Source organism: Amborella trichopoda, chromosome 5 (genome assembly GCF_054954075.1).
Source record: "Amborella trichopoda isolate Santa Cruz 75 chromosome 5, AtrichopodaSantaCruz75HAP2 v2.0, whole genome shotgun sequence".
In the NCBI taxonomy this organism is placed as follows: Eukaryota; Viridiplantae; Streptophyta; class Magnoliopsida; order Amborellales; family Amborellaceae; genus Amborella; species Amborella trichopoda.
Window position 1 is genome coordinate 5795966 of NC_142340.1, and position 24438 is coordinate 5820403.

Sequence of the window (24438 nt, forward strand, 5' to 3'; positions counted from 1 at the left end):
ATCTCAACAAATTTTTGTGAGGCCAAAGATATCAACATCTTCCACAACTTCATCCATCTCAAATCTAACTATCAGAATAGCTGTTATAGTCATGATTCAATAGGTCAGGTCCACTTTCTTTTATTTTATTGATTTCCCATTTTTTTCGGATGAATCTCATTGGCTAGGTCAGTATCTCAACTAATTGTTAAGAAATTGGCATATGAACTGTCCATTGTTAAGCAAACAGTAATGGCATCTGAAAGTCTATCTTATCTTAGAATGCATTTCATTTTCTTTGTACCAGAAAGTTATTATATTTCTCCTCTGTTAAACAAAAACACGAAGGGACTAATGCAATATAGAAATGCAAGTAGGCCACTGAGAAACAGACAGGAAATAAAACCAGGGTGTGGTTTCTATAAGGTTGCAACCTTAAACAATCCAATTAAGGCTCACTTCCAAATTTTATCATAACATGTAAGTTTGGTGTAAAAAATTCTTAAAATTATTTAAAAATATATTTTCATATCTAATTATAAAATTTTAAACTCCAAAAATGGTTAAAATCATGTAGATCTATAAACATGTGAAAATCTTGAAAATGGACGGTCTAGATAATGTGTTGCAAGATGCACTATTTTTAGAACTCAAAATCTTTTTTTTTATACATTCATACATCTCGATGGATTTTTGAGGTGCATATGTAATTCTACATTTTAAGGTTGCAATCTTATATGAACTTTTTCCATAAAACAAAAGGAAAAATAGATGGGCACTTCCAACAGAACCGGTATTGTTTAATATAACACAATAAAATAACAATTTTCAAAAAAGAACAAGAAGGTAATGAAATGGAAGTCAGAACTCACAAGGTCATAGAAATATGACAAGCTACCCACACTGGCAAATATATTTCACGAACAAGACATCAAAAAAATCTACTTGAAGCTTCCAAACTGCTGGTCCATAGTAGTCGAGCCAAAACCCGAGATAGCTAAACCAGATCCGCTCCCCATGGCTCTTCCCATGTATGAAATTGGTGCCCTTTGGCTCTCTATCTTCTGCTCATAACCATCACTTAGACCCACTATTCCAATATCTGCAAGTGAAGTCTTCTTGGCTGCACGGATTTTATCAAGAAACACTATCACAAACTAAAGGAGAACACAACATATACCCATGCGTACATACAAAGATAAAGTCAGAACTATCAACAAAACCCATCATTTAGGACCATAATTGCAATACCAGCAATGCTTGCTTAGGTGGGTAAATGCCAGAATGCACAATCTCAAACCCAAGAACAGACAGACGTAAAATACTTGCGCATATTCTTTATATAAAGATATGCATAGAAAAGAGAGGCACATGAAGGTAAAGACATGCATGTGTGTCTCATGTAATCTGTGTCTCATGTATATTGTATGCACTTGTGCCTGGATGTTTATGTGTATGAATGTTCATCTGTATGCATATTGCATGCTACATACAGGTGACTAGGTGTGTGCATGTGTATGTACATGAACACTGCATGTGTACGCATTATGCTCGTGTATCCTCGCTCATGTGTATGCATGTTACCATGGAGGGAAAAAGGGCATTGTGTAAAGCATGCACAGCCACATACACAGAAAAAGAACAAAACACTGAACTTTGGAAGCAACATAGACCAACTTACGTGCAGTTATATTCAGATCAATCAAGCCTCGACTTAATGAATCTGCCCATATCCCAGACTTGACTTTGAAATTATCATTCTTTGGTGGTGGTTTGGTATTGGGTGCAGTATTTGTGTTAGGGTTTGGACCTTTATTTGTGGAGTTACGTAAGGATTCTGAAGGTGCCTGATCTGCATGAGAGGTAAAATCCCCAAATGTATCCCCGCTATCCAACGGATCCAATGGTATTGTGGCAAACGGATCCAAGGAGCTCCGTGGTTTGGATGTTGGTAGCTGGGTTTCAACTGATTTGGTTTCCATAGAAGGGGCTGTATTCTCGTTGAATGAAGAAAAGAAGTCTATATTTGATGGAAATGCAGCTGTGGAAGCAGGTTGGGAGAAGAAATCAACATCAACCTGCAAACAATGCATCATGAAAATTTATTATGAAAGAAAAATACAGAAAACACTATACTAATTCGAATTTAAGGTTTAAAAAAAAAAAAAAGACAATTCAAGAAAAGCAAAACTCGTGAAAGCAATAAATTGAAAGGAAAAGAAGATGGTTGCGAGAAATGTTATGATGCATGAATACTAGAAGAATCCAAAAGTGTTACAAATAAGTTCAAATGAATGAGAAAGATAACACACAGAAATGCATACGCACATGCACGCGTACGCGCGCGCACACACAGGGATGCACGAGCGTGGGCACACACATTCACAGACCCACACACCCATGCATGCACATGAACCCATGAGAGAGAGAGAGAGAGAATGAGACGCACTAGTGTGGGCGCACACATTCACACACCCACAGATGCATGCATGTGGATGCACCCATGAGAGAGAGAGAGAGAGAGAGAGAGAGAGAGAGAGAGAGAGAGAGAGGGAGAGGGAGTATAACATGAATAGCCAAAAGAATCTGGGTAGTATGTTCATGAAAGAATAAGGGATCCGTAGAAGCAAACCGGCAAAGAAAGAGAAGAGTTACCCAATGGCATCCTAAATGCTAACAAAGCCCATGGGGAAGAAGGGAACATGTTCAGTAAGGACTCAAGCCATAAGCCTGACAGGAAAGGTGGTAAGACTCACCTGAGACTGAGTGGCTTTGCTTGCTTCTGTAGGAGGGAAGGCTGCAACGAAACTTGTATTGTCAAAAAGATCAACCTCAGTTGCCACGTTGCTGCTTTTAGTAACAGTTTCAGATGGAGCTGCATCCATGAGGTCATCACCAAAACTATCACCAAGTAAATCCATATTATTATGGCTTGCAGCACCTGCAAAATAAATTTGAACCATAAGCATCCAATAAGTCAACAAATAGTCCCCATTTCATTATCAACAAAAAAAATATTTTCCATTGTATCCCCTAAGTCTTTCCCTACTGAATGGGAAGAGGTTTCTTTAATTGATAGCTAAAGAGATGTATTGAAAAGTAACAAGGAAAACATAATAACAAAGACTAAACTAAACACCAACAGATATTTGAAAGAAATAAAATTCTGGAAGGAGGAAACTTCTTTCCAATCACGAGTGCAAAAAGGCCATTTGGACAAAGTAGTTGTGAATATTTAGAAAGGAGATCATTTCCTTATCTCAATAGTGGCATTTGTTGCTTTAACATAAATGGTCTCGTTTTTAAGATCTAGAACTTGATTATAGAGTTATTTTGGAATGGTAACTCTTCTTTCACTTAGGTAGAGGGAGTTTGTTAGGGGTGGGCACCATTTGCATAAAAAAAAATACAATAATTTGGGACCAACTCCTATCAAGTTAAAAAAGGGGATGGGCAACTACAACACCAGTTGCCTTTTATCATTCCTCTTTTAATTTTTATCCCCACACCCCACACCCCCACCCCCACCCCCACAAGAAAAACCACCGCACCCACAACAAACACACCACCAGTTCAATTTTGATGGGAGTTCAGCTGGAATAGCGGGGCCTTCATGGGTTGGGGGAGTGTTCTGGGACCACATGAGTGGGGCAAATCTCACTTTTTCAGGTCCAGCAGGGTCTATTAACTCCAATAAAGCCAAACTTATGGCTTTACTGAGAGGCTTCGTCTTTTGGATTTCTGGTGGACCTCACTCATCAAGGGGAATCTTCCAATGTTATTATAGGGCAATGGGAGAGTCATCCATACCTTGGCAATTGGACCATTTTCTTTATGAAATTCTTAAAATATGCATAGCCTTTCAAATCATTTCTGGGCATACTTTTGATAGGTAGCAGCATTGCTGAATCCTTTGCTAAGTACTGTAGAGGTAGGCAGGAACTATTTATTAAACCATCCCGTCTATAACCATTTCTGTCTTTTTTCTGATTTTGTTTTTCTCTAAGGTAAACTCAACAACTACATCAGTTTTGTACATTTCATCTTTATATGACAATAAAGTCAACTTACCAATCAAAAATAATTTGAGTACGCAAGTTGGACCAATCTAGAGAATATGTATAGACAGCAAGACAAAGAGGTGTGAAGTTATCGGGAGTTGGAACAAGTTACGTGGTATCGCTAGGGAATACGTGCCACGATGCCTTCCAGACTTTGCAGCCTACCCAGCCTAACAAGCTTAACCAAGGTCAAAGTGATCCCATTTTGTCCAACCCTAGATAGAGAAGCAGAACCTGATGTTTACATTGGCAGCGACAATTAGGAAACGCTTAAGGCAATTTGTAAAGAGGTTTGATAATGTTGTCATCCCATCCAATGAATTCAAATAGCAAATATTCTGAAACTACAAGATCCACTATTCAGATATAGGGCCCAGATTCAATCCCCCAGCTGCATATGAGCTTGGATGGCCTTCGCTTGGATAAGGATGTGCCCAGGTTGATGTATTCATGGACGAGTATAAGGCTATGGGGCAAAAAACATGAGTAAAAGTCATGTCAAATGGCTAGAAGGACCCAAATCAATTTCCGGGTATATTATTCACCAGGGACGGTCTTGTACACTGGTGTAGATGCTTGCAACAAAGTCAAGAGTAGGACACATCAATTTAAGTTACTCAATAATGTGACGGAGGCTATGCAAAGGAGGACGTAGTTGAAGGGATAATATATAATGCAAAGAACCATGGAGAATGTGGAAAAGAAGATTCCCAGGAGGCTGCACTTGTTCGGAGCACATGCACACCTCACTGTAAGGACCTTGCCATTGGCGAACCGAAGCAAGTGAAGGGCTATATTGAGAAAGGGAAGACAATAAACAAATTAATACACAATAATTATTCATGGGTCCCAAACACAATCAGGAGATAAACAGGAAGAGAGTTGATTAAAATCAGTCATTTCGAGATTTGCAACCCCTCATACTTGACAATAGAGAATATCATCATGTTGCAGACAGGATGAAAAAGATGGCTGCACATAAGAAAGTTGTTACTTCAACTCTCCCAAGGATTCAAAGGAATTATTAATGCATGAAGTTTCTATAAGGCCTAGGCTTTATGAAAACAAAATAAAGCCTCACCTCAAATCCTCATCCGGAAAGCACTTTTGGCAACTAGAACCTCCATTATGGCTCTAAAATCAATTTTCAACATCAGCAATAAAATTTGAAACTCAAAAACTGATACAGATCTTGTGGCTCTATGAATACTAATTTTTTGGGAGAAATGGACAGTCTAAGATAATTTGTTACAATATACACTATTTTTAGAGCTTGAAATCCTAATCTTTTTTCACAACCATCATGTTCAAGCCGAGATGATTGATGTAAAGCTTTTCCAATACCTGAATTTGATGAGTAATGAGATAAAATTTTACTTCTTTTGATAGAGCTGCATCCCTATCAAACCATTTTCCATTATTAATAAACGGCGTTGGAGTACATGTGATTTATATATTTTCCATCCTTATAAGCAGCAATTGCCAAAACCAATTAACTTGATGACCCTTCAAAGGTTTTTAAGTTGATCTATTCTTTTAGCTTTTTGCCCTTTTCTCTCTTCCCCATTAAAACTCTAAGCTTCTCTCTCTTTTTCTTGTTATTAAAAAAAAAGGTATCACCACAAGATTCCACCTCTTTATTTTTCTTTTTCTTTTTTTTGAAAATCAGTATCAGCGCATTAGAGGCTGGCTAACTCACCCATACATTTGTGGGCCATGACGATTATGAACCTCCAAGATATTCATAATGGCTAAAGACCATAGCTTTGGATTGGAGTGCCTCTTTTTTTTCTGTGTCAGTATGTCTCAGTGGATTATGCATTGTCTTTGCCTCTATGACTCTACAACTGTAGTTGCATATTTGGTGGATATCAAATGTCTTTTAAATAAACTTGAAATTTGGAAAAGGAGACATCTGAATTTGGAATAGAAATTATAGAATCATTGAATATTTGAATGTTCTTTTTTAATGATAACAATTGAATATTTGAATGTTAAATTATAATTTCATCGATTGAACAAAAAATATGACTTCTCTATCTACATGTGAAACTTACAATTTCTCACTAGAATCCTTATTTTGGGGGATTCTTTTCTTTTTTTTGGGGAAACCTGACAAGATTCACCATTAACCCGGCCTGACCCATGCCCGGTTCCTAAGGCAAGTCCAGGATTTAAAACATTATTATTACTCAAAATTTTAAAATAGGTTGCAGGATGAGGGGCACTTTAAAATCAAATCTGATATATTTGTGAAGAGAAAGAAAGAAAAGAAACCATTTGACATAAGAAAGTGCCTCAAGTTAAATAAAATTTTTTAATATTCTAAACCCATTTTCTATTATAGATTCCATACCATTATCACAGCATGCGTAACAGTAACGCTGATAAGATTCTCTTTCTCTCAATGAACATAGTATTCTCTATGTACCAAAAAAGTTATAAATAATTTCCATTTCCTGAGTAAGTATAAATGGTTCAGTTCACTGGTTTTATATGTACAGTTTCGTTCTTTTATTTTCTTTTCTTTTTTCTTTGATGAATTAATATGAGTATACGTTTGCTTTTTGTGTTTTTGCATCTTACATCTTAAAACTAAAATTTCTTGTTTTTCTCCATAAATGGCTAGAGGCCAATCCCACAAGAAAGATGAAGGGCAGAAATATTCCCAATGATAGAGTCTTCATCAGACCTAGAGACATAAGAACTAGTTTATCATAATGATGTAATGACCTTAGCTTTATGGTGATAAAATATTTACCGTTTATAGGACAAGAAAAAAATTTCTAATTCTATTTTTAGTACTATTTTTTACCTCCTAGCCATCCTCAACATTGAGTGTATTCATGGATTAAAAACTCCTCAGTAACATGTAAAATATAATCTTCCCTTCTACAATTCATTCATTATAAAAGTCTGAAACATTCTTCAGATTGAGCAATATAATGACATATGATGAAATGGCCGAATACATGGCACAAAAAAAAAAATTGTAATTTAGCATATGATGATTTGAGAAACTTAAGTTGGCCCAGCAGGGAATAAAAGTCTATCATACAGAAATCGGTGGTGAAGAATGAATGTTTTTAAAAGGAAAAGTCAGAATCCTAATTCAACAAGTATGACTAGTAGGGACGCATTGTGATATACATTAATCATTAAAAAGAAACAAAATGACAAAGAGCAAGAATAAGACGTCCTTTCCATGTTGACACAAAAAGGAAGACCACTTATTATCCTTAAGGAAAAATATGGGCATTGAGATCTTAACATTGAAAGCTTACCAGAAGTTGAAGACCCACGAGGATCAAAGTCATCGTCCTCATTATCTAATGGTGTCTTCAACCCTTGGGACTTAACAGTAGGCACCTGACTATGATGAGAAAAAAAAAAAAAGACTTGGTCAACCCTTCTAACATTTGAATGGAAATTTACATGATAGCCATAAGAAATTAGAACACATGAGAAAAAAAAATTACATCATTGCCTAACTGCAATACACAATAGGAAAAGTTAATAATTTCGAATAACAAACTGCATTGATAAGGAATAGCCCAAGGGATAGAAAATAAACCATAACTAGAAATCTATGAAAATTTCATGGATAACTAAGCTCCTAATGAACTTCCCAATTGCTATTCTAGACATGACAAAACACATGCAAATCCATATTCTATCAGCAAAGGTCTCTCTGCTACCTGGAGGGAGGGAGGTACTTTCATGGAAATTGAAGAGCACAAAACCCAGTCATCATCAATTTACTTGTATTTTGGGTATTAAACCACTCACAGGAGGCAAACACCCTGACAATGGTTAAATTTGGCTGTCACATGGGTGGAATTTAGATTGTGGGGCAACATTACTCATGCAATCATGGACCTTCCTGGAAAAATATCATTTTAAAATATATTTCCCATTGTATTAATACTATCAATCAATAAAAGAAATTAAATTGGACTCAGCTCAAGCTCTAACTGCTGGAATTAAGACTATAGAGATGATTAACATTTCATATCATTTAGATTTTTTTTTTTTTTTTCTTTTTTTGAATGTTAACTTGAAACGTGGTGAGTTGTGGTACCCACCACCTTTACAACCTCTGACATAGAGGCCATTCTTCATGGCACTTTGAACTTTAGTACCATCAAGACACTGCTTGGCTCCTAGGTTGAATGTATACTGCTATTATATGGTGTACGTCTCTTTTCTCCCATTGTCATCAGAACCTCCATACTAACAGCTTGAGTGTTACAGCATTGTGATATGGAACTCAGAGACAGGCCAGATGACTTCTTTCAGGCACCACGGGCACTCTGATAACTAAATTTACTTTCTTTTGGATTCATTGTCACAGTTCTGCAGGCTCGCACGTTTGTGCTTGTAAACATGAATAGGCCAGTCTATGTGCCATTTGTCTATGCATTACAGCCTACGGTTTTACTTTGTTTAAGCATTATAGTTGCAGCTTTTGCCTATGCACAGCTATTTCCTACCCTTAGATGCAACTCCAATAAGTACTTAGGCAGATTATTTGTATTTTATTATTGAAGGGTGAACTTGGCCTTCTTTTTTTTTTTTTGAGAAGAAAGGTGTGGGTTCTTTTTAAAAACTAAAAATAAAAATTTCTCTTTTTTTTTTTTTTTTCCGGTAGCTCAATGGGGAAGGTCCCTTTACCCTAGCATTGGTAGGACTCGAGCCTGGGATCCAGGCACCGCGAATTTCATCACCCAACGTGCTGGCCTTCTTATTTGGTTAGCATATAGGTTTCAGAAAGCATGAAGCTTTTTGAAAAGCAAAGATAATAGTAGAAATGTATATATGCCCCCATATACAACAGCCAATAAAACTTCAATTAAAATGTAACCCTTTGTTAGCTGTAAATGAAAATGAATCCTTTTTTTTTTTAATGGAGGTGGCCATCTGTTGGATTTCACAAACTGCACTGCCTTATAATTAATTTGTCGTGTAGGGTATTTTAACTACCATTTTCCCTATTACCTTTTGCCTAATTGAAACTTGCTGAAATTCAAAGCCAAGCTCCAAATCAACACTCACTGGAATCCACACAAATTTTGCCAAAATAAAACATCCCAAAATTAAACTCAGAAAAATCCATTGAAATTTTACCAAAACAAGACATCCCAAATTTCGTTGAAGGAGAAAATTTTGATTTAATGTCACCAAGCCAAGCCCCATATCAAAACTCACCAAAATCCACATCGAAATTTTGCTGAAAAAAAGAATTCTCAAACTTTTGGTGAGGTAGCCAAGCCCCATATCTAAACTGACTGAAATCCATGAAATTTTGCCGAAACAAAACCCCCCAAGTCTTCATTAACTAATCCATGCTTTACAAACTCATTAAAATGCACTCCGCTTACCCACACATTAACTTTCACTGTTCACTCTTCCATTGTCTTTTTTTTTTTCTGCCTCTGATCATTGATAAAAAAAATCCACCAGTAAAAATGATTCTTACAAGTATATATTCACAAAATTTATCCACAACAGCAGGACGTACACACAGTCACAGAAATGAAGCTTCGAAAGAGGTCATGCAACACAAGTTGGGTGGTCAGCAATTGCATTCTTTTCCCTCCAAGAGAAATGGAGAGTAACCGAAATGCCACTAAGCATTGGAAAAATGTCTTAAAAACACAAGCCTCCAGGGGAGGAGTTATTTCGTTCTTTGCCCATGATATGCCATTCTTTGAGTCGCCTTTCTCACTAGCTTCACACATTGGTAAGGGTCCTGAGTAAATCATTAAAATTCTGCCCGTATAATCTGTCAAGGGTCCTGAGTAAATCATTAAAATTCTGTCCGTATAATCTGTCAAACCCCCCCCCCCCCCTTTTTCCAACCCCAACCAATCAATGTTACCGTGGGAGGTACCATTAAAATTGAGTTTCATTGGATTGCTTTTGGTGGCATCCACTCTAAAGATCTGTTAATACTCATCAAACTACACACAATTAAATCTCATTGGCTTTTGAAATCTTCAATGGAATTCCCCAATAGGCCCAAGCCCATGATCATGGTTATAATCTTATCGCTTTAACCATGTCATTCCATGTATCTCATATTAAATGTATGACAGTTTCTGTCAATCCAAATAACCCATAGACTTGTGAAAATTAACATTTTCCAAAGAAGTGACCCTCTTTTAGGTAGAGATGAGGCCATCCAGTGCTTCATCAGAAATTGGATTGACCCTGATATAACCCATTGATTTTGGAATAGTGTCAGAAGATACTCCCATATTCTTCCAACAACTTGTCAATGAAGATACAGATGGTTGAAATCCTGGGCTTCATTCTTGCACATAACAGAACTATTGAGCAGGAGCATCCCTCGGCAGACCAGGTAGTAAAATAAGTGGAAACAAACACCTCCCAATTCCTAAAACAAGTGAACTCGCAAGGGGTAAAAAATGGATCAGTCTTGTACAGATCACCAAATATTTCATAAGACAAGGGAGATTTCCAAGTCTTACACAAGTATCACCCAAATCCCACCAGTCTTATCCATGTCCTGTAAGAAAAGTCAACATCATAAAAAATATCGGAGTCTTCGTGGTTAAGACTCAGTGAGTTAACTTGTCTCAATACCAGGCTGAGTCATGAGTCAAATCTGAGATTATGAACATTATTTGCAGGGCCAATTGGATTCTGTGATTCTAATGAGGCAAGAAAGGGCACTCCATAGAGAGGTTACAAACTCTCAATACTCTCTCCCTAGAATGTGTTGAGGCCGCTAACAAAGGAAGTTGACCTGCTATAGACTATCAGATGGGAAAAGACTAGAGACAGAGGTGCTGTGGGGGACACTAACTTATTAGAGGAGATACACAAACTCAGTCACACATAAGTGGTTTCCTTTCGTTACGTCCATACAGGCACCAACAAGACAAGTCAGTTCTCTTGGAAAACAAAAGGTGATCACAAAGACAATCACAATTTGGAATATTCAGCAGTTCCCTTGATATCTATTCCAATTGCATGCTAATCTGTAACTGTTTCATCACATGATATAACTGTTTTCATGATTTTTCTTGATACTTACTAGACCAAAGAAATCACTCAAAGAACTAAACAACCACCTGAAGTTCCCTCAAACCTCCATTCCTATTTCTTCATCTTTTGCAGGGTTCAATGACATAGACAACAATATTTTCGAGGGAAATCACACTCATCATAGAAACATACCCCTCCTCCCATGACCACCAACCTACTCAGCAATGTGGGCCCATCTATAATCAGTGAAAAGCAGAGAGCAAAGCAGTGCACACCAGTAAAAATGTCACTTGATTAGTCAAATCAAAGTAGCAACATCATTCCAAGAACTAGTAGAATTCCATGTCAGGTACCTCTAGCATTAACATTGAAAGCAACACCATTAACTGGCTAAATATTCACAACAAAACTTCCGGTTACAACACTCACTAAGCATCAACATTTCACAACTAATGCTGCTAGTTGACTTTCAAAAGTGATGCTTGTAACTTTCAATACTAAAAAAAAATGTTAGGATAAAACTCCACAAGCTTTAGTTAAAACTAGTAGAGGCATGTGTTTTGCCCAACAATTGTCACCTGCCATGATGGCAGACCTGCAGAGCATGCATCAGGCATTGGTGCCCAGCATTTGGATCAATATTCAAACTTTAGTTCACAGGATGCATGGTCAAGAAATAAAAAAGCACTTCTGCTTGGACAACATGGGCATTGCCACTCCAGATCCTGATACCAGGAAACAAGGAAAGCAACTAAAGGTACTTCACTAAGAATATTAGGTAGAAAAGAGTTGACCTTGATGAACCATTCACATCTGTCCCCCTGCCATAGCGCGTGGATCCCTTCTTAGAAGAACTCCTTTCATTTTCAGAACCATGTCGTCTTCTAGGCTTCTCGTCACTCTCTCCCTCATAATCAGCTCCATCGCCATGCTTCCAATCAGCTTCATCCCCATCATTACGCTTCCAATCATCTTTAAAACTGTCTTTAAATGTGTCATTCTCCTTCACACCGTTATGGCTTCCAAAACCCTGATAGGAGCCGCCACTACCATATGAGGCTGAACTTGATTTAAACGTGACTCCAGTTGAGGAAAGTCCAAAGTACCTGAAAGTTTTGGCAACAGCAATTAAATTCCAGAAACAAAATTATATTATAAAAAAACAAAAGCACAAATATCTGTTACTATTCACCCACTTGTCCCTGTTAGCAGCTGCTTTTCGTCTGGCTTCCTGGATCTTATCTTTGTCATTAAGGAGAGAAAGAAGAGTTTGGACCTTTTTCCTGACGTTGATACCCATGTCCTTTCCATTTGGCTCAACATAGTCAAATTCTGAGATAGACTTTACCAAAAAAGAGCAATCAGGAGAGTTCAACATTGCAAGGAACAGATGATTCAAGAATGAAAATTACGATTTAAGAAATAATTGGACAAATTCAATCCACAAAAATAAAAATTTATCTATTAGACAACAAATTGAAGAAAAGCATCTGACAGAGGTCTTACTGAGATCTGATAAGTATGCTCTACAATGTCTTCTACAGCACGTTCATCTCCATTAGCGATGAAGTATTCAATAACAGTTAATGCCTGAGAAAAGTGGCATTCCAAAGCATGGTAAGCAGAAATTCAAAGACTAAAAGATAGATTAAAACCCACATGAGAAAAGCTGTAGAAGCTTCATAAAGTGCAAACTGAAATTAATAGAATAAATATACAAGATTATCTATTACATTACAAAGGAAATCCCACCTTATAGACATGGCGCCAGTTTTTACCAGTATCGTTCAATCTCGTCCAGAGAACATTCATAATCATTTGCCGATCAGTGCTGCAAGTAGAACAACAAGATCATAAGAGCATTCTGGAACTGAATGGAATTAACTGTATAAAATAGCAGGACATACAAACTCTTTGTGGCCCGTGCAAGCTCTGCTAAATCAGATCCATGAGGACCCCAGGGTTCATTGCTTGTAGCATCAAGGACCTGACATTGTACAAAATATCATGGAAAGGTTTGAGATCAGATGAGATAAGATTGCAAGGATAACCTAGCCATAACACCAAGTCATTTTCAAGCCAAGATATAACATTAAGATCAATACTAAATCAGTTTTTCCTATGATACAAAATCAGCATTCTCAAAAGCAGACTCTTCCCACTTTCAGGAACTCACAAACTCCAGTACGAGGAAAGCAGATACAGCATAAGACAACATAATGAACACCGCAAGATTGCTACTGTTTACAAAACCTAATTTCTGACGATAATAATCAAGGATAACAATAAAGAAAACCAGTCGCACAGTCCTACGCCAAACAAAGAGACTGCATACAGGTATCCAGCAAAAGCCAAATTTCATATAGCTTGATATAAAGAAATGAATGAAACAGACTGATATTTCACTCATATAAAGATGATTTGGATTCACAAATTTCATATAAATAGTCAATCAGATTGCAAGATCAAAGCTGACCCAGTTCAAATGAAAGCATGTGTTATGCTCCTGATTCTACACTGGCAGATGCTGATGTACAGCATTAGTATAACAGAAGTAAAGAAATTCCTCCACAAGAAAAAGGGGACAAATTTTGGCAGATAAAGTCTTATCAGAAACTGGGAAAGGGCACGTATACTATACTCCCATATATTTACTCCCTCAATCAAAAGACCTACATGGGAGGATTTTTCAATATGAAATTTTGGGAACCACCTAAAGATCACCAGGTGATTATTCTAAAAGGAAGATATTTGAAATTTGAGTTTTCGAAAACTTAGATCTCACCCTCTAAAAATTGGAGGGTCTCTATTCAATATTGAGACATTATTTTTTTTAAGTCCATAGAGGGTGCAATTAGGGAAAAAAATTATTGAGATTAAACTATGGGTTGAAGAGGTTATATCGCCAAAATTTGGGGTCCTAATATTAATCCTGGGCAGGGTTTTACCTGAAGAAGTAAATGGACATTATACTCCCAAGGGAGTTTATTATCTTTTGGCACTGGGAAAAATGCTGTCATGCCTCCAATATCTAAAGCCCCAAAATAGTTACAACCATGCCTCAGCTTCAACTGTTCTATATAGGGTTATTGATACATCAGAAGATTTTAATTGTCGAGCAACTTCCAGAAAATAAATTTTTACATAAGAAAGGCTAGATATTCTACACTCATTTTTTCTGCACTTTGTATTCTCTTTCGCCGCACCACGAATGTATATGATGATGCGCACATGTTTGTGTAACTCTAAACTGGCAGTCCATTTGGGTACTTGTGGATTTGTGAGCAACTAACAATAAAAAATAGAGGTGAATATGTGATCAACATGGGCATGTTCCCTAGGAAACTGCAGATGGTGGTGGAATCCACAAGAACGCTCTCTTTAATGGAGAATTCCTAATTTGAATCGTTTGTTAGTCCATAAGGCAGAACAGGCAAAGCCATGGAAGGCATGGTCCCTAGATTTCATTCCCATTATTTGGAATTGCCTCCGAGTGTAATGCAATAAAATTATAAATCCCAAGAAGAATAGGCCTAACTGAGAGATCAAAATATCGAGATGGTGAACAGTAGTGCTACGTTGGCCAGATGATGCCGGATATAAGAAGTGAGATGAATAGTTGTGGAAGATTGTAAATGTCCATGAGACATGTTAAGGACAAAATTTTGATACATCATGTGAACACAGGGCAGGTATTAAAGCTCATAAAAACTGCAACACAAAACATTGGGCATCTCTTAAGCAGCTAGGGAGGGGGCCTAGGCACCTCAGTTGCCTCGAGACTGAGGCATCCCAGTCTAGTAATTATATATGTGTGTGTGTGTGTATATATATATATATATATATATATATATATAAGGCCCTGATGATGATGATGATGGAATGAATTGTTAACACCCTATAAAATCTTGTACCCCAACTACTTGGGTTCGGTTACACAAATCTTGTTCCACCATTCTACTCTACTCAAGGCAGTGTAGGAAAAATCGGACGATTAAAATTCTAACTGCCCCGTTAGACCCGGTTAGATCGAACCAACCACTAGTCGGTTCCAGTTTCGGCCTGTTTTGGTGAACTGGCAAGGTTTTAAAAAAACTTACGTAAAATTCCAAAAAATAAGGGGTTTTGTTTGCAATGTATTTTTTAATGTTTTTCATCATTTTGACAAAGATTGGAAATTGTTTTGGCCATTAGTACTTATTTTTATATTTTCCCATTGTTTTTGAAAATTTTCAAAAATAACTCTTAGCACAAATCAATTCTTTAAAATACATTTTTTTCATTAATTTTCAACTTTATTTCGAGCTGCTTTATTTAATCATGGTTTAATTATATTTTTTATATTTATATTTTTTATATTTATATTTTTTTTTAATACTTTTTTGACCGCCCAGGACTTGCCCGGTTAGTCGGGTTGAACTGTGGTCGGTTTACTGGTTAGGCCGGTTGAACTACTTCTAGCTCCATGTCCAGTTAACCGTTACGGATCGATTTTTCCTACATTGACTCAAGGTGTATATATATATATATATTATTGTTAATACCCTATAAAATCCTATAAGTTATATTTAGAAAGGGGTATGAATTGTTAAAATTACCATAGTTGCCCATTTATTTATTCAAAATTCATAAAATGAGTAAGGGCATTTTTGTCATTAAAAGGGTATTGTTGATATTTTCACTAAAAAACAAGGGTAACTATAGAGTGAAGTTTTAAGTACTTTATTAACATAAATAACCTAGTCTTTTTAATGAATATTTCAAATATGCCATTCTTGAGATGCCGAACATACCTTTTGTCTGTTAGTGCAGATATCAACACTACCTTTTATAATAATGAGAACGTCCTTACTCATTTTATAGTAATGGAATAAAGAAAGGGGCAACTAAAGTAATTTTGGCATTTCACACCCCTTTCTATATGTAACCTATAGGGTTTCATAGGGTGTTAACATTGGGGGGGGTTGGGGTGTGTGTGTGTGTTTGTGTATTCTTTATACGCCAAATGGCTAACGAAAATATATAGCTCAAAGGCCCAAATTGAATCTAAGCCTATCTAATGGCCATCGCGGTAACTCAGTGTTTGAATTTTAATTTTTATTAATCCAATGGACCTAAAACTTTGGGGGCATCTGTTACTCACCAATGTGCATCAAAAAATATAAAACGACTAAATAGTCAGCCATTAACAGTGAATGTAGCAAGGTTGTTTAGGTCATTTTGAATTCTACGTACCAAGCCAGTCATGCAGGTCCCAAGCCTGGGTCAAGGAGGAGGGTTGTGTTAAGTAAGGCAGCCAGTATAAAACTTTGTCAAATTTTGTCATGAATCATGAACCTATGTCATATGCTCATGCTAGGGCGTGGCGTTCCCTGTAAACGACGCATTGTACAGGCACTCGAGTGCAATGAGAAATGAGCAAGGGTCAGCTAGGACGTTCCCTGGAAGCGACGCTAGGTAAAAAAGCTAGTCTAAGAGAATATAATTGGTCTAGCCACATAGAATGTAGGAATGCTAACAGGTAAGAGTATGGAGCTAAAAGATACAATAAGACGAAAAAGAGTTAACATAGCTTGCCTACATGAAATTAAGTAGAAAGGGGAGAAAGCTATGGAAATTGATGGATATAAACTTTGGTATATAGGGCAGGATAATAATATAAATAGTGTAGGCATAATGGTAGACAATAATTTAAAAGATAAAGTAGTTAATGTCAACATAGTAGGTGATAGACTCCTATTGATTAAACTTATATTAAGAGAGGAGATAATTAATGTAATTAATGCTTATGCACCACAGATAAGACTAGATGATAGAATTAAGAGATGAACTAGTCCAAGAAATACCAAATTGAGAGAGGACCTTTTTAGGAGGGGACCTAATGGTCATATAGGAAAAGATAGTAGAGAATATGAAATGATACATGGGGATATGGTTTTGGGAAAGAAATGAGATGGATGAGGCTATTTTAGATTTTGCTATAGTTTAAGACCTAGTAATACAAACACCTACTTTAAAAGCGAGATGAACCCTTAATAACTTATAAAAGTAGATCATATAAAAGCCAGATAGGCTTCTTTCTAGTTAAGAACGCAGATTGTCCATCATGTACAGACTATAAGGTTATTCTAGGAGAGAGTTTGATAGGAAACATAGGCTCCTAGTTATGCATATCTGCATAAAGAAATGGAAGAGGAGGGAAATTAATAGGGGTCTAAAAACTAGGTGGTGGAATTTAAAAAGCGAGAACATGAACTTATTGAGGAATAAATTGGTAAAAGAAGGAAAATGGAATTCTGAGCAAGAAGTTAATTTGACGTGGAATGAGATGGCTGCTTGTATTAAGAAAGTAGCCAAATAAATTCTAGGATAATCTAGAGGGAAAAGAATTTTCAATAAAGAAACTTGGTAGCGGAGTGAGGAGGTTCAAAAGGCTATTTGCGAAAACCGATCATGTTATGAAGCTTAAAAATGTAATAAAAATGACCAAAACTTCGAAGAACATAAAAATGTTAAGAAAATACTAAGGCTAAACTTAAGGCATATGATAATCTATACAATAAATTGAGGACAAGAGAAGGTGAAAAAGTCATCGTGCAATAAAAAAAGAGAAAAGGGAAATGTAGGGCTCTAGATCATATTAAATACATTAAAAGTGAGGATCAAATGATCATGGTTAAGGATGACGAGATCAACGAAAGGTGCAGAATTTATTTTCAACAAGTGTTAAATAGCGAACACTATGGGAACACAGCGTTAGGAGGAACCCTTGACATAAAGGAGGGTGGAGGTCATAGATACATTCACAAGATTAGGATATCTTAAGTGCAAGAAACTTTGAGAAGTGCAAGCGGGAGATTAGAATATGTTGGCTAACCAAGTTGTTCAATAAGGTATTGAGAACAAAGAAAATGCCAAACAAATGGAGAAAAGTATTGTGGTATCTATTTACTAGAACAAAAGGGATACAGAATTTTACGAACTATCAAGGGATCAAACTTATGGGCCACACTATGAAGTTGTGGAAGCGAGTGATCGAGCCATGACTAAGGCATGAAACAAGTGTATCAGAAAATGCATTTGGTTTTATGCTAGGGAAGTCAACAATTTAGCCTATTTTTCTAGTAAAGCAATTAATTGAGAAGTTTAGAGAGAAGGGAAAAGACCTCCACATGGTCTTTATAGACTTAGATTAACCATGGGCTAGGATACCTAGAGATTTAATTTGGTGGATGTTGGAAAATAAAAGGATCTTCAGAGGCTATATTGACATGGTGAACGATATGTACGACGGAGCGCTAACTATTGTGAGGACAACTAGCGGAGAGACAAATGAATTTTCAGTGGCTGTAGGCCTACATCAAGGGTCAGCTCTGAGCTCAAATCTCTTTGTTGTGGTTATAGACGAATTAACTAGGCACCGTGGTGCATATTGTTCGCAGATGGGATTAGATGAGATTAGATGTGGCATCAACGCAAAGTTAGAACTTTGGGGGGATGCTCCAAAATCTAAAGGTGTTAAAATTTGTCGGACTAAGACAGAATATATAGAATACAAGTTTAGTAATAATAGGAGTAGAAACGAGGAAATAGTTAAGATTGATGACCAAGAAATACCTAAAAAAAATTATTTTTGATATCTTAGGTCAATAATCTAGGAGAACAGAGAGATTGAGGAAGACGTTGCGCATAGAATTAGAGTTGGATGGGCAAAGCGGAGATGTGTATCTAGAATTTTATGTCATCGCTGCATATCAATGAAACTGAAGGAGAAGTTTTATAGGATGGCTATAAGACCAACCATGCTTTATGGAATTGAATGTCGCATGGTAAAAAAAAAAAACATATCCATAGGATGAGTATAGTTATGATGACGATGTTGAGATGGATGAGTGGCAAGACAAGAAATGATAGAATCCGAAATGAATACATCTAAAGGAATTTAGGTGTGGAAGAAGGCAAGTAGACTTTGGTGGGCTGGCCATATGCAATGTAGACCTAATACAGCACCGGTATTAGAAGGTGCGATTTGGTTCAAGTGGAAGGCTCTACAAGGGTAAAGGGAAGGCCCAAACGGATATGGATGGGAATAGTGAGAAAAGATACGGTGACATATGATCTTACTAAGGGTATGGCTCTTGATGGAGCAAAATGGCAAAACAGGATCCATGTAGCCGACCCCAAATAGCTGGGATAAGGCTCAGATGGTGACAATGATGATGATGATGATTTTATGTTTTGTGAGCCTTGGTGAGGTGCACATGTCCCAAAATTTCAGGTCAAATGGATAAATAAAAGGAGTCTAAATTCAAAGAATGTCCACACACACTGGTCATCAGATATCGAGGTTGAATTCGGGCAGTTGGGCTAATACTATTCCATCTGTTAGCAGGCTCACAATATATTAAAGGAGAAAAGGTAGAGTTTTATCCATTACTCCTACCTCCCTCAAAATTCCCTAAAACCTCACATAGTAACTCCAATCAAAAATGAAATTCCACTAAAATTGGAATTCCATTGCTCCAGTCAAGTTAGTCTCTATCCTTAATGGGTATCATTACAAAAAATGAAAATATAAACCCCCAACAATCAAAAACTAGGAATTTCTTACCTCCATTAACGTTAAAATAGGATTTCCTACTATAATAAGAAGTCCCATTAAAACAACTAGATACCTATCCTATGTTCTCAACAGCATAGGTAGGTATGTCGAAAAAAAGTATGGAAATGGCAAAATATAAGTAACAAAATAAAAATAACAAACTTCGCAACAAAATTATGTATAACAAAGTAGAGAACACATGGAAAACTAAACAAAAGCAATGGTAAAAACAAATATTAGCTTAAAAATTAAATAGCAAATTTAAAATAATTTACTATTTTCATTATTAAACAATTTTATTTAATTCACAGCTGGAGTATAGTATCTTGCAAAGCAAGTGTCATTAGCCAATACATGGGCTTGTTTCAATGGAACTTACTTCGATCAAGTGTAAATCTATAATATCGCTTTGTTAGTTGTTTGGTAGACATTTGTAGGATATATATGCAGCTCTATCTGCATTTTTGTGTTACATGTTGTTTGGATGAGGCCAGCTAGAGAGAGACCTGCACTAAAATTGCAAGGAACAGAGAGCCAAACGAAATTAACAAGCATTGACAGACAGACAGACAAACAAACAGAGAGAGAGAGAGAGAATTCAAAGGTATAGAGATATAGAGAGAGAGAGAGAATTCAAAGGTATAGAGATATAGAGAGAGAGAGAGAGAAACAACCATTAAACCATCATCCAAGCGGCTGGGTTTGCAAGCATTTGTAGAAGGAGCAGCTCAATCCAGCAATCTAACTAATAGTTATACGTTTTCTTCTTAACACTAAATCGTTTTGATTTATTTTCCTCATGACTAGTACAAATATGGAGCTTCCAAGCCTTAGAAAAAACTTGATCCTTGAGTAAACCCCATTCTCCCTCTGAACCCGAATTCCTCCTTTCCCTCCCTTCCTCCTTCCCCCCCTCATATGCTGTGTTGGCCTCTGCTAAATCTCCAACTCCTCTCCACCTAAAAATCCCTTAGAATTCCTTCATTGTACTAAACTTCCTTAAAACTTTGACATAGATGAGGGCTTCAGTAGTGCCTTAGAAGCTCTAAACGTTCAGGTTCAAGCTCCAATTCATGGAGTCTCTGGAACATATGCTTTTTAAGGAGCAAAAAATGGTTTTTGCAATTTCAATTGTGATTGCAGAAGATGGGTTGGAGGATTCGAGATTAAGGATGAAAAGGGGGGGAAGACTCAAAGAGAGCTTCTTTTAAGAGATCTTGGTTTTCCAAACCAAAAGCCCCTGCCAAAAAGGCATAAAGTTATGTTGCATAAAGTAAAAGCAACTTTTTGAAAGAGATTAGCTTATACGGAAATCCAACAACTCCTAAACAAACTTATCTAAGGAGATTTGTTCAACCCCGAATTTTGCAAACAACCCATATTCATCCCTACAAACAAGCTCACGAAAAAATTCGAAATAAAAAGCCCAAATGGTTTTTTTTTTATTGAGAAAGAGAGAGAGAGAGAGAGAGAGAGAGAGAGAGAGAGAGAATGCAATGAATGCAAGTTGCCATCTCACGCAAGAAAAACAAGATTTTAGATTAAGGCGTCATAGGAACTTGTTTGACCTCAACATGGCTAGACGTTATCATCATCACCAAATTCAAAAAAATGATTTTGAGTTCTTAAAGTCCCTAGAACTAAATGATTGTGGCGCACACCGAATTTACTCCTCTTAAGGAAATCTAGATTTTTTTAGGTGTTTTAGGGCTCGTTTAGTAATTGGAAGCTAGAAGTTATAGACTTCTAGAAGCTAGATTTTTTTATGTCTGGCAAATGTTGTACTTGATAAGCTATCTAGAAGTTCTAGGAAGTCTAGGAACTTGTGTTTGATTCAACTTGGAATTCTAGAAACCTGAAGATATGGAAGTTCTACCAATTCATTGAGATACCCAAACCCCCCTCCCCAATAAATTAAAAAAAGAAAAAGAGCATATATTCACCCTAAGTAGAGGTTAAAATGATGAAAAATGCCCCTGCCCAAGGGAATTTTCCAACCTAGGACAAGGCAAATCTGAGGCAAGCACCTAGACTGAGGCACAAGGCGCCAAGCTAGGGCAGGTTAGCAAGCCCTAGTGAGGCGGCAAAGGAAACCGCCCCACTCTGAGACCCAGGTTGATAACCAAGGCAGGTGTTTCTAAAGCAATGGTTAGCAGAAAAAAAAAATTGGAGCAATACAGTTCTACTCGGAAATTTCCTCGTGCCTTATGAAACTATTTCCAAATTCAAATTTGTCCTGCTTGGTTACTTGTGAGATTTTGAAGCAAGGTTGGCAAAGGACCATGGTAAGATTAGATGAAGTCATTGCTTAATTGAATGTGTTTCCTGACACATTTAAAAGGATATGAATGAATAAAACAAGAGATTCTATAGATGACTCAATACAAGTGACCAAAGCCTATGTAGGATCATTAAAAGTGACCTTTTATACAGATGATAAAGGGGTTCTAGCTCTGTTTATAATCTAATTAGAGTGAGCCCTTTTCCCGATATAGGGGAAATTTCATTCTAGGATTTCCTCTATGCTTTTTTCTAGGGATATTTTAGAAGTTTGACTTTTTTGTGAGAGTGCTTAAAATACCCAAGTGCAACAGGAAATAGGTAAATTTTTAGAATATATACGCAGAATAAACACAAAAAATTTCAAAAAAGCACTCACAATAACACAAGGATGTCTCAAAATGCCACGATATTTAAGAGATGATCCCACAATATTGTCATGAGATATCACAAAAGCTTAAGACATTTGTGACTGCAAATTACATCTTTATTTGGCAAGAGTTCCAACCGAACCTAGTGGTCACCATCGTGACCCAAAAGACAAAAATGATATACACTGCTCAATATGTTGACACCAAGTCCATATCGATATAGCCAGAAAAATTATCTAAATTATATTCATATTGAACAGACCATACAGGTGTGTGTGATCCCATCGAATTTGTAGGTGGAATGACAAATATATATTGCATGTAGCATATAGGAGACGCACTAGACATGAATTTAGACATGCAAGACATGCATACATACAAAGTAAATCCGTGTTGACAAGTATGTCTGAAAATTTTCGTTTTTTGGATTTGTAGACAAAGCATGTCTCCCATGTGGACAGACCAGTCATCGGAAAAAAAAAAATTGAGAGACATGTGATCAACATTGTAAAACACGGGTATCCATCACATAGATGTATAATTTGAATGCATGTCACTGATTGATTTGGACCCACATTTTTTAGTTTTTTAATTAATTTTCTTACTAAAAGTTCACAAGTTAATATTACATATAAATATGCATGGAGTGTAGACATGTGTGTTGTACTGACTTGTGCAAACATGTCAACTATAGCTGGTGATTCAGATTGTTTGAATCCAAGTCGGACACATATTCTTGTATCCATGTCCTTGTTACATAGAAAATTGGCATTAGCCCATCTAAGTGAGGAGGCTAACTCAACAGGTACTTAGCAAAAATGATTGAAACCCATAAAGGATATGTGGTTTCGATGTATGTCACAACCATGCGCAATTTAACCTCATCCAAAAGATTTCTAAGTTCTTTTTAACCAAGTCATTATTTTTCAACTCAAGAAATGCACCACTGAGGGATAAAAGGAAACTAGAATAATTTTATTGCAGTAGAAAACTAAAAGAACTATCCTAAATTAAATGCAAATTGCAATACTGATCCTCCCATCAGCTAATACAAAAGAAAGAACAATGATAGATATATTGCTATAATTTTATGGGGCAAAGACATTAACCTCTTACCAAAAATTAGTACAAATTTCATTATGGAGACATAATCCAGTAGCATGAAGCTACATGAATAAAAAATTTAATCAACTGTGCTTTTTACAGTTGGTTCTCCCATCACGTTATGTAAAAGAAAAATGCAGTAATTCATTTTGACAAATAACTTTTAACCAAAAATAATTAACATTTTTATAATGACAATCTAAGCATCAGCAATCTACATCAATGAAATTTCCAATTCATAAACAGACACATTACAAATGCACATAATAATGAAGAAATTCCAGCAAAGCACCATATATCTTTCCAAATGGATCATGAGATCAATACCTTCTGTTCAAGTTCAGGTACTTTCAGGACCTTGATGTTCACCTCTCTCTTTCTGCCCGATCAATCAACCCAAATTAACAAAATAAACCCTCATAAATTCTTTAAAAACACAGTTTATAAAAAAAAAACGTGATCTAGACCACGAATCACGCCATTATCCCAATCACAATTAAGGGTTAGACACTCACATTTCTCTTACAGTCTGATCAAGAACCTTCATGAAATCCATTTCTGATACAAATCCAAAAAGAACATCAGCTTAATCTCTACTTTTAACTAAACTATTCCCAAGCTCCAGTCCAAACAATATATTTTTAGGGCAGATTTAGCATGAAAAAGAGCGTACCTGATTTGGATCCAGACGCCTGGTTCAGGTATCCTTTAGAAATGGGATATGCTTCAAAAGAGAGGAGAAAATGTGAACTTTTTTTAACTTATAAAAGGAAATTGGATCTTGAAGGTTTTTGACGCAATTTTGACACTTGCTTTAGTTAATGCGTCGCGTTCTCCTCCGCTCTTCTCAGTGAATTTTTGGCGTGGCAATGGGCGCCCGGCCCACCCTCACGTGGCCCGGCCCTATAAATTAGGGCGTGGCCCACCAAATGTGGCCCAATGGCTGTCCTCGAGGGACCTCCTCTTTCTTTAATTTTCCTTGATTTGGTATCTTTTTATGTAGCCCGGCCCCACCTTGAGCGGCCAG

At 36.6% G+C, this 24438-nt stretch overlaps 1 protein-coding gene across 1 annotated transcript; it reads right to left on the bottom strand.

The window, feature by feature from the left end:
• Window positions 1–758: 758 nt before the first annotated feature.
• Window positions 759–24146, bottom strand: LOC18443504 (ENTH/VHS family protein). Its single transcript, XM_006853692.4, has 12 exons — window positions 24085–24146; window positions 23927–23969; window positions 23739–23790; window positions 12962–13041; window positions 12807–12885; window positions 12561–12644; window positions 12251–12396; window positions 11849–12160; window positions 7325–7413; window positions 2736–2920; window positions 1661–2057; window positions 759–1102 (listed from the first exon to the last, which is right to left on the bottom strand). The coding sequence occupies exons 2-12, from the start codon at window positions 23965–23967 to the stop codon at window positions 921–923; spliced, it is 1647 nt and encodes a 548-aa protein (XP_006853754.3). The 5' UTR covers window positions 23968–23969; window positions 24085–24146; the 3' UTR covers window positions 759–920.
• Window positions 24147–24438: the final 292 nt, after the last annotated feature.

Excerpts from the sequence above, each read along its gene's own strand:
- LOC18443504 (XM_006853692.4), bottom strand. The coding sequence starts at position 23,967 with ATGGATTTCATGAAGGTTCTTGATCAGACTGTAAGAGAAAT. Across the intron at positions 12,645-12,806 it reads ACTGGCGCCATGTCTATAAG|GCATTAACTGTTATTGAATA; the intron begins GTGGGATTTCCT and ends CACTTTTCTCAG. Across the intron at positions 2,921-7,324 it reads TCGTGGGTCTTCAACTTCTG|GTGCTGCAAGCCATAATAAT; the intron begins GTAAGCTTTCAA and ends TTTATTTTGCAG.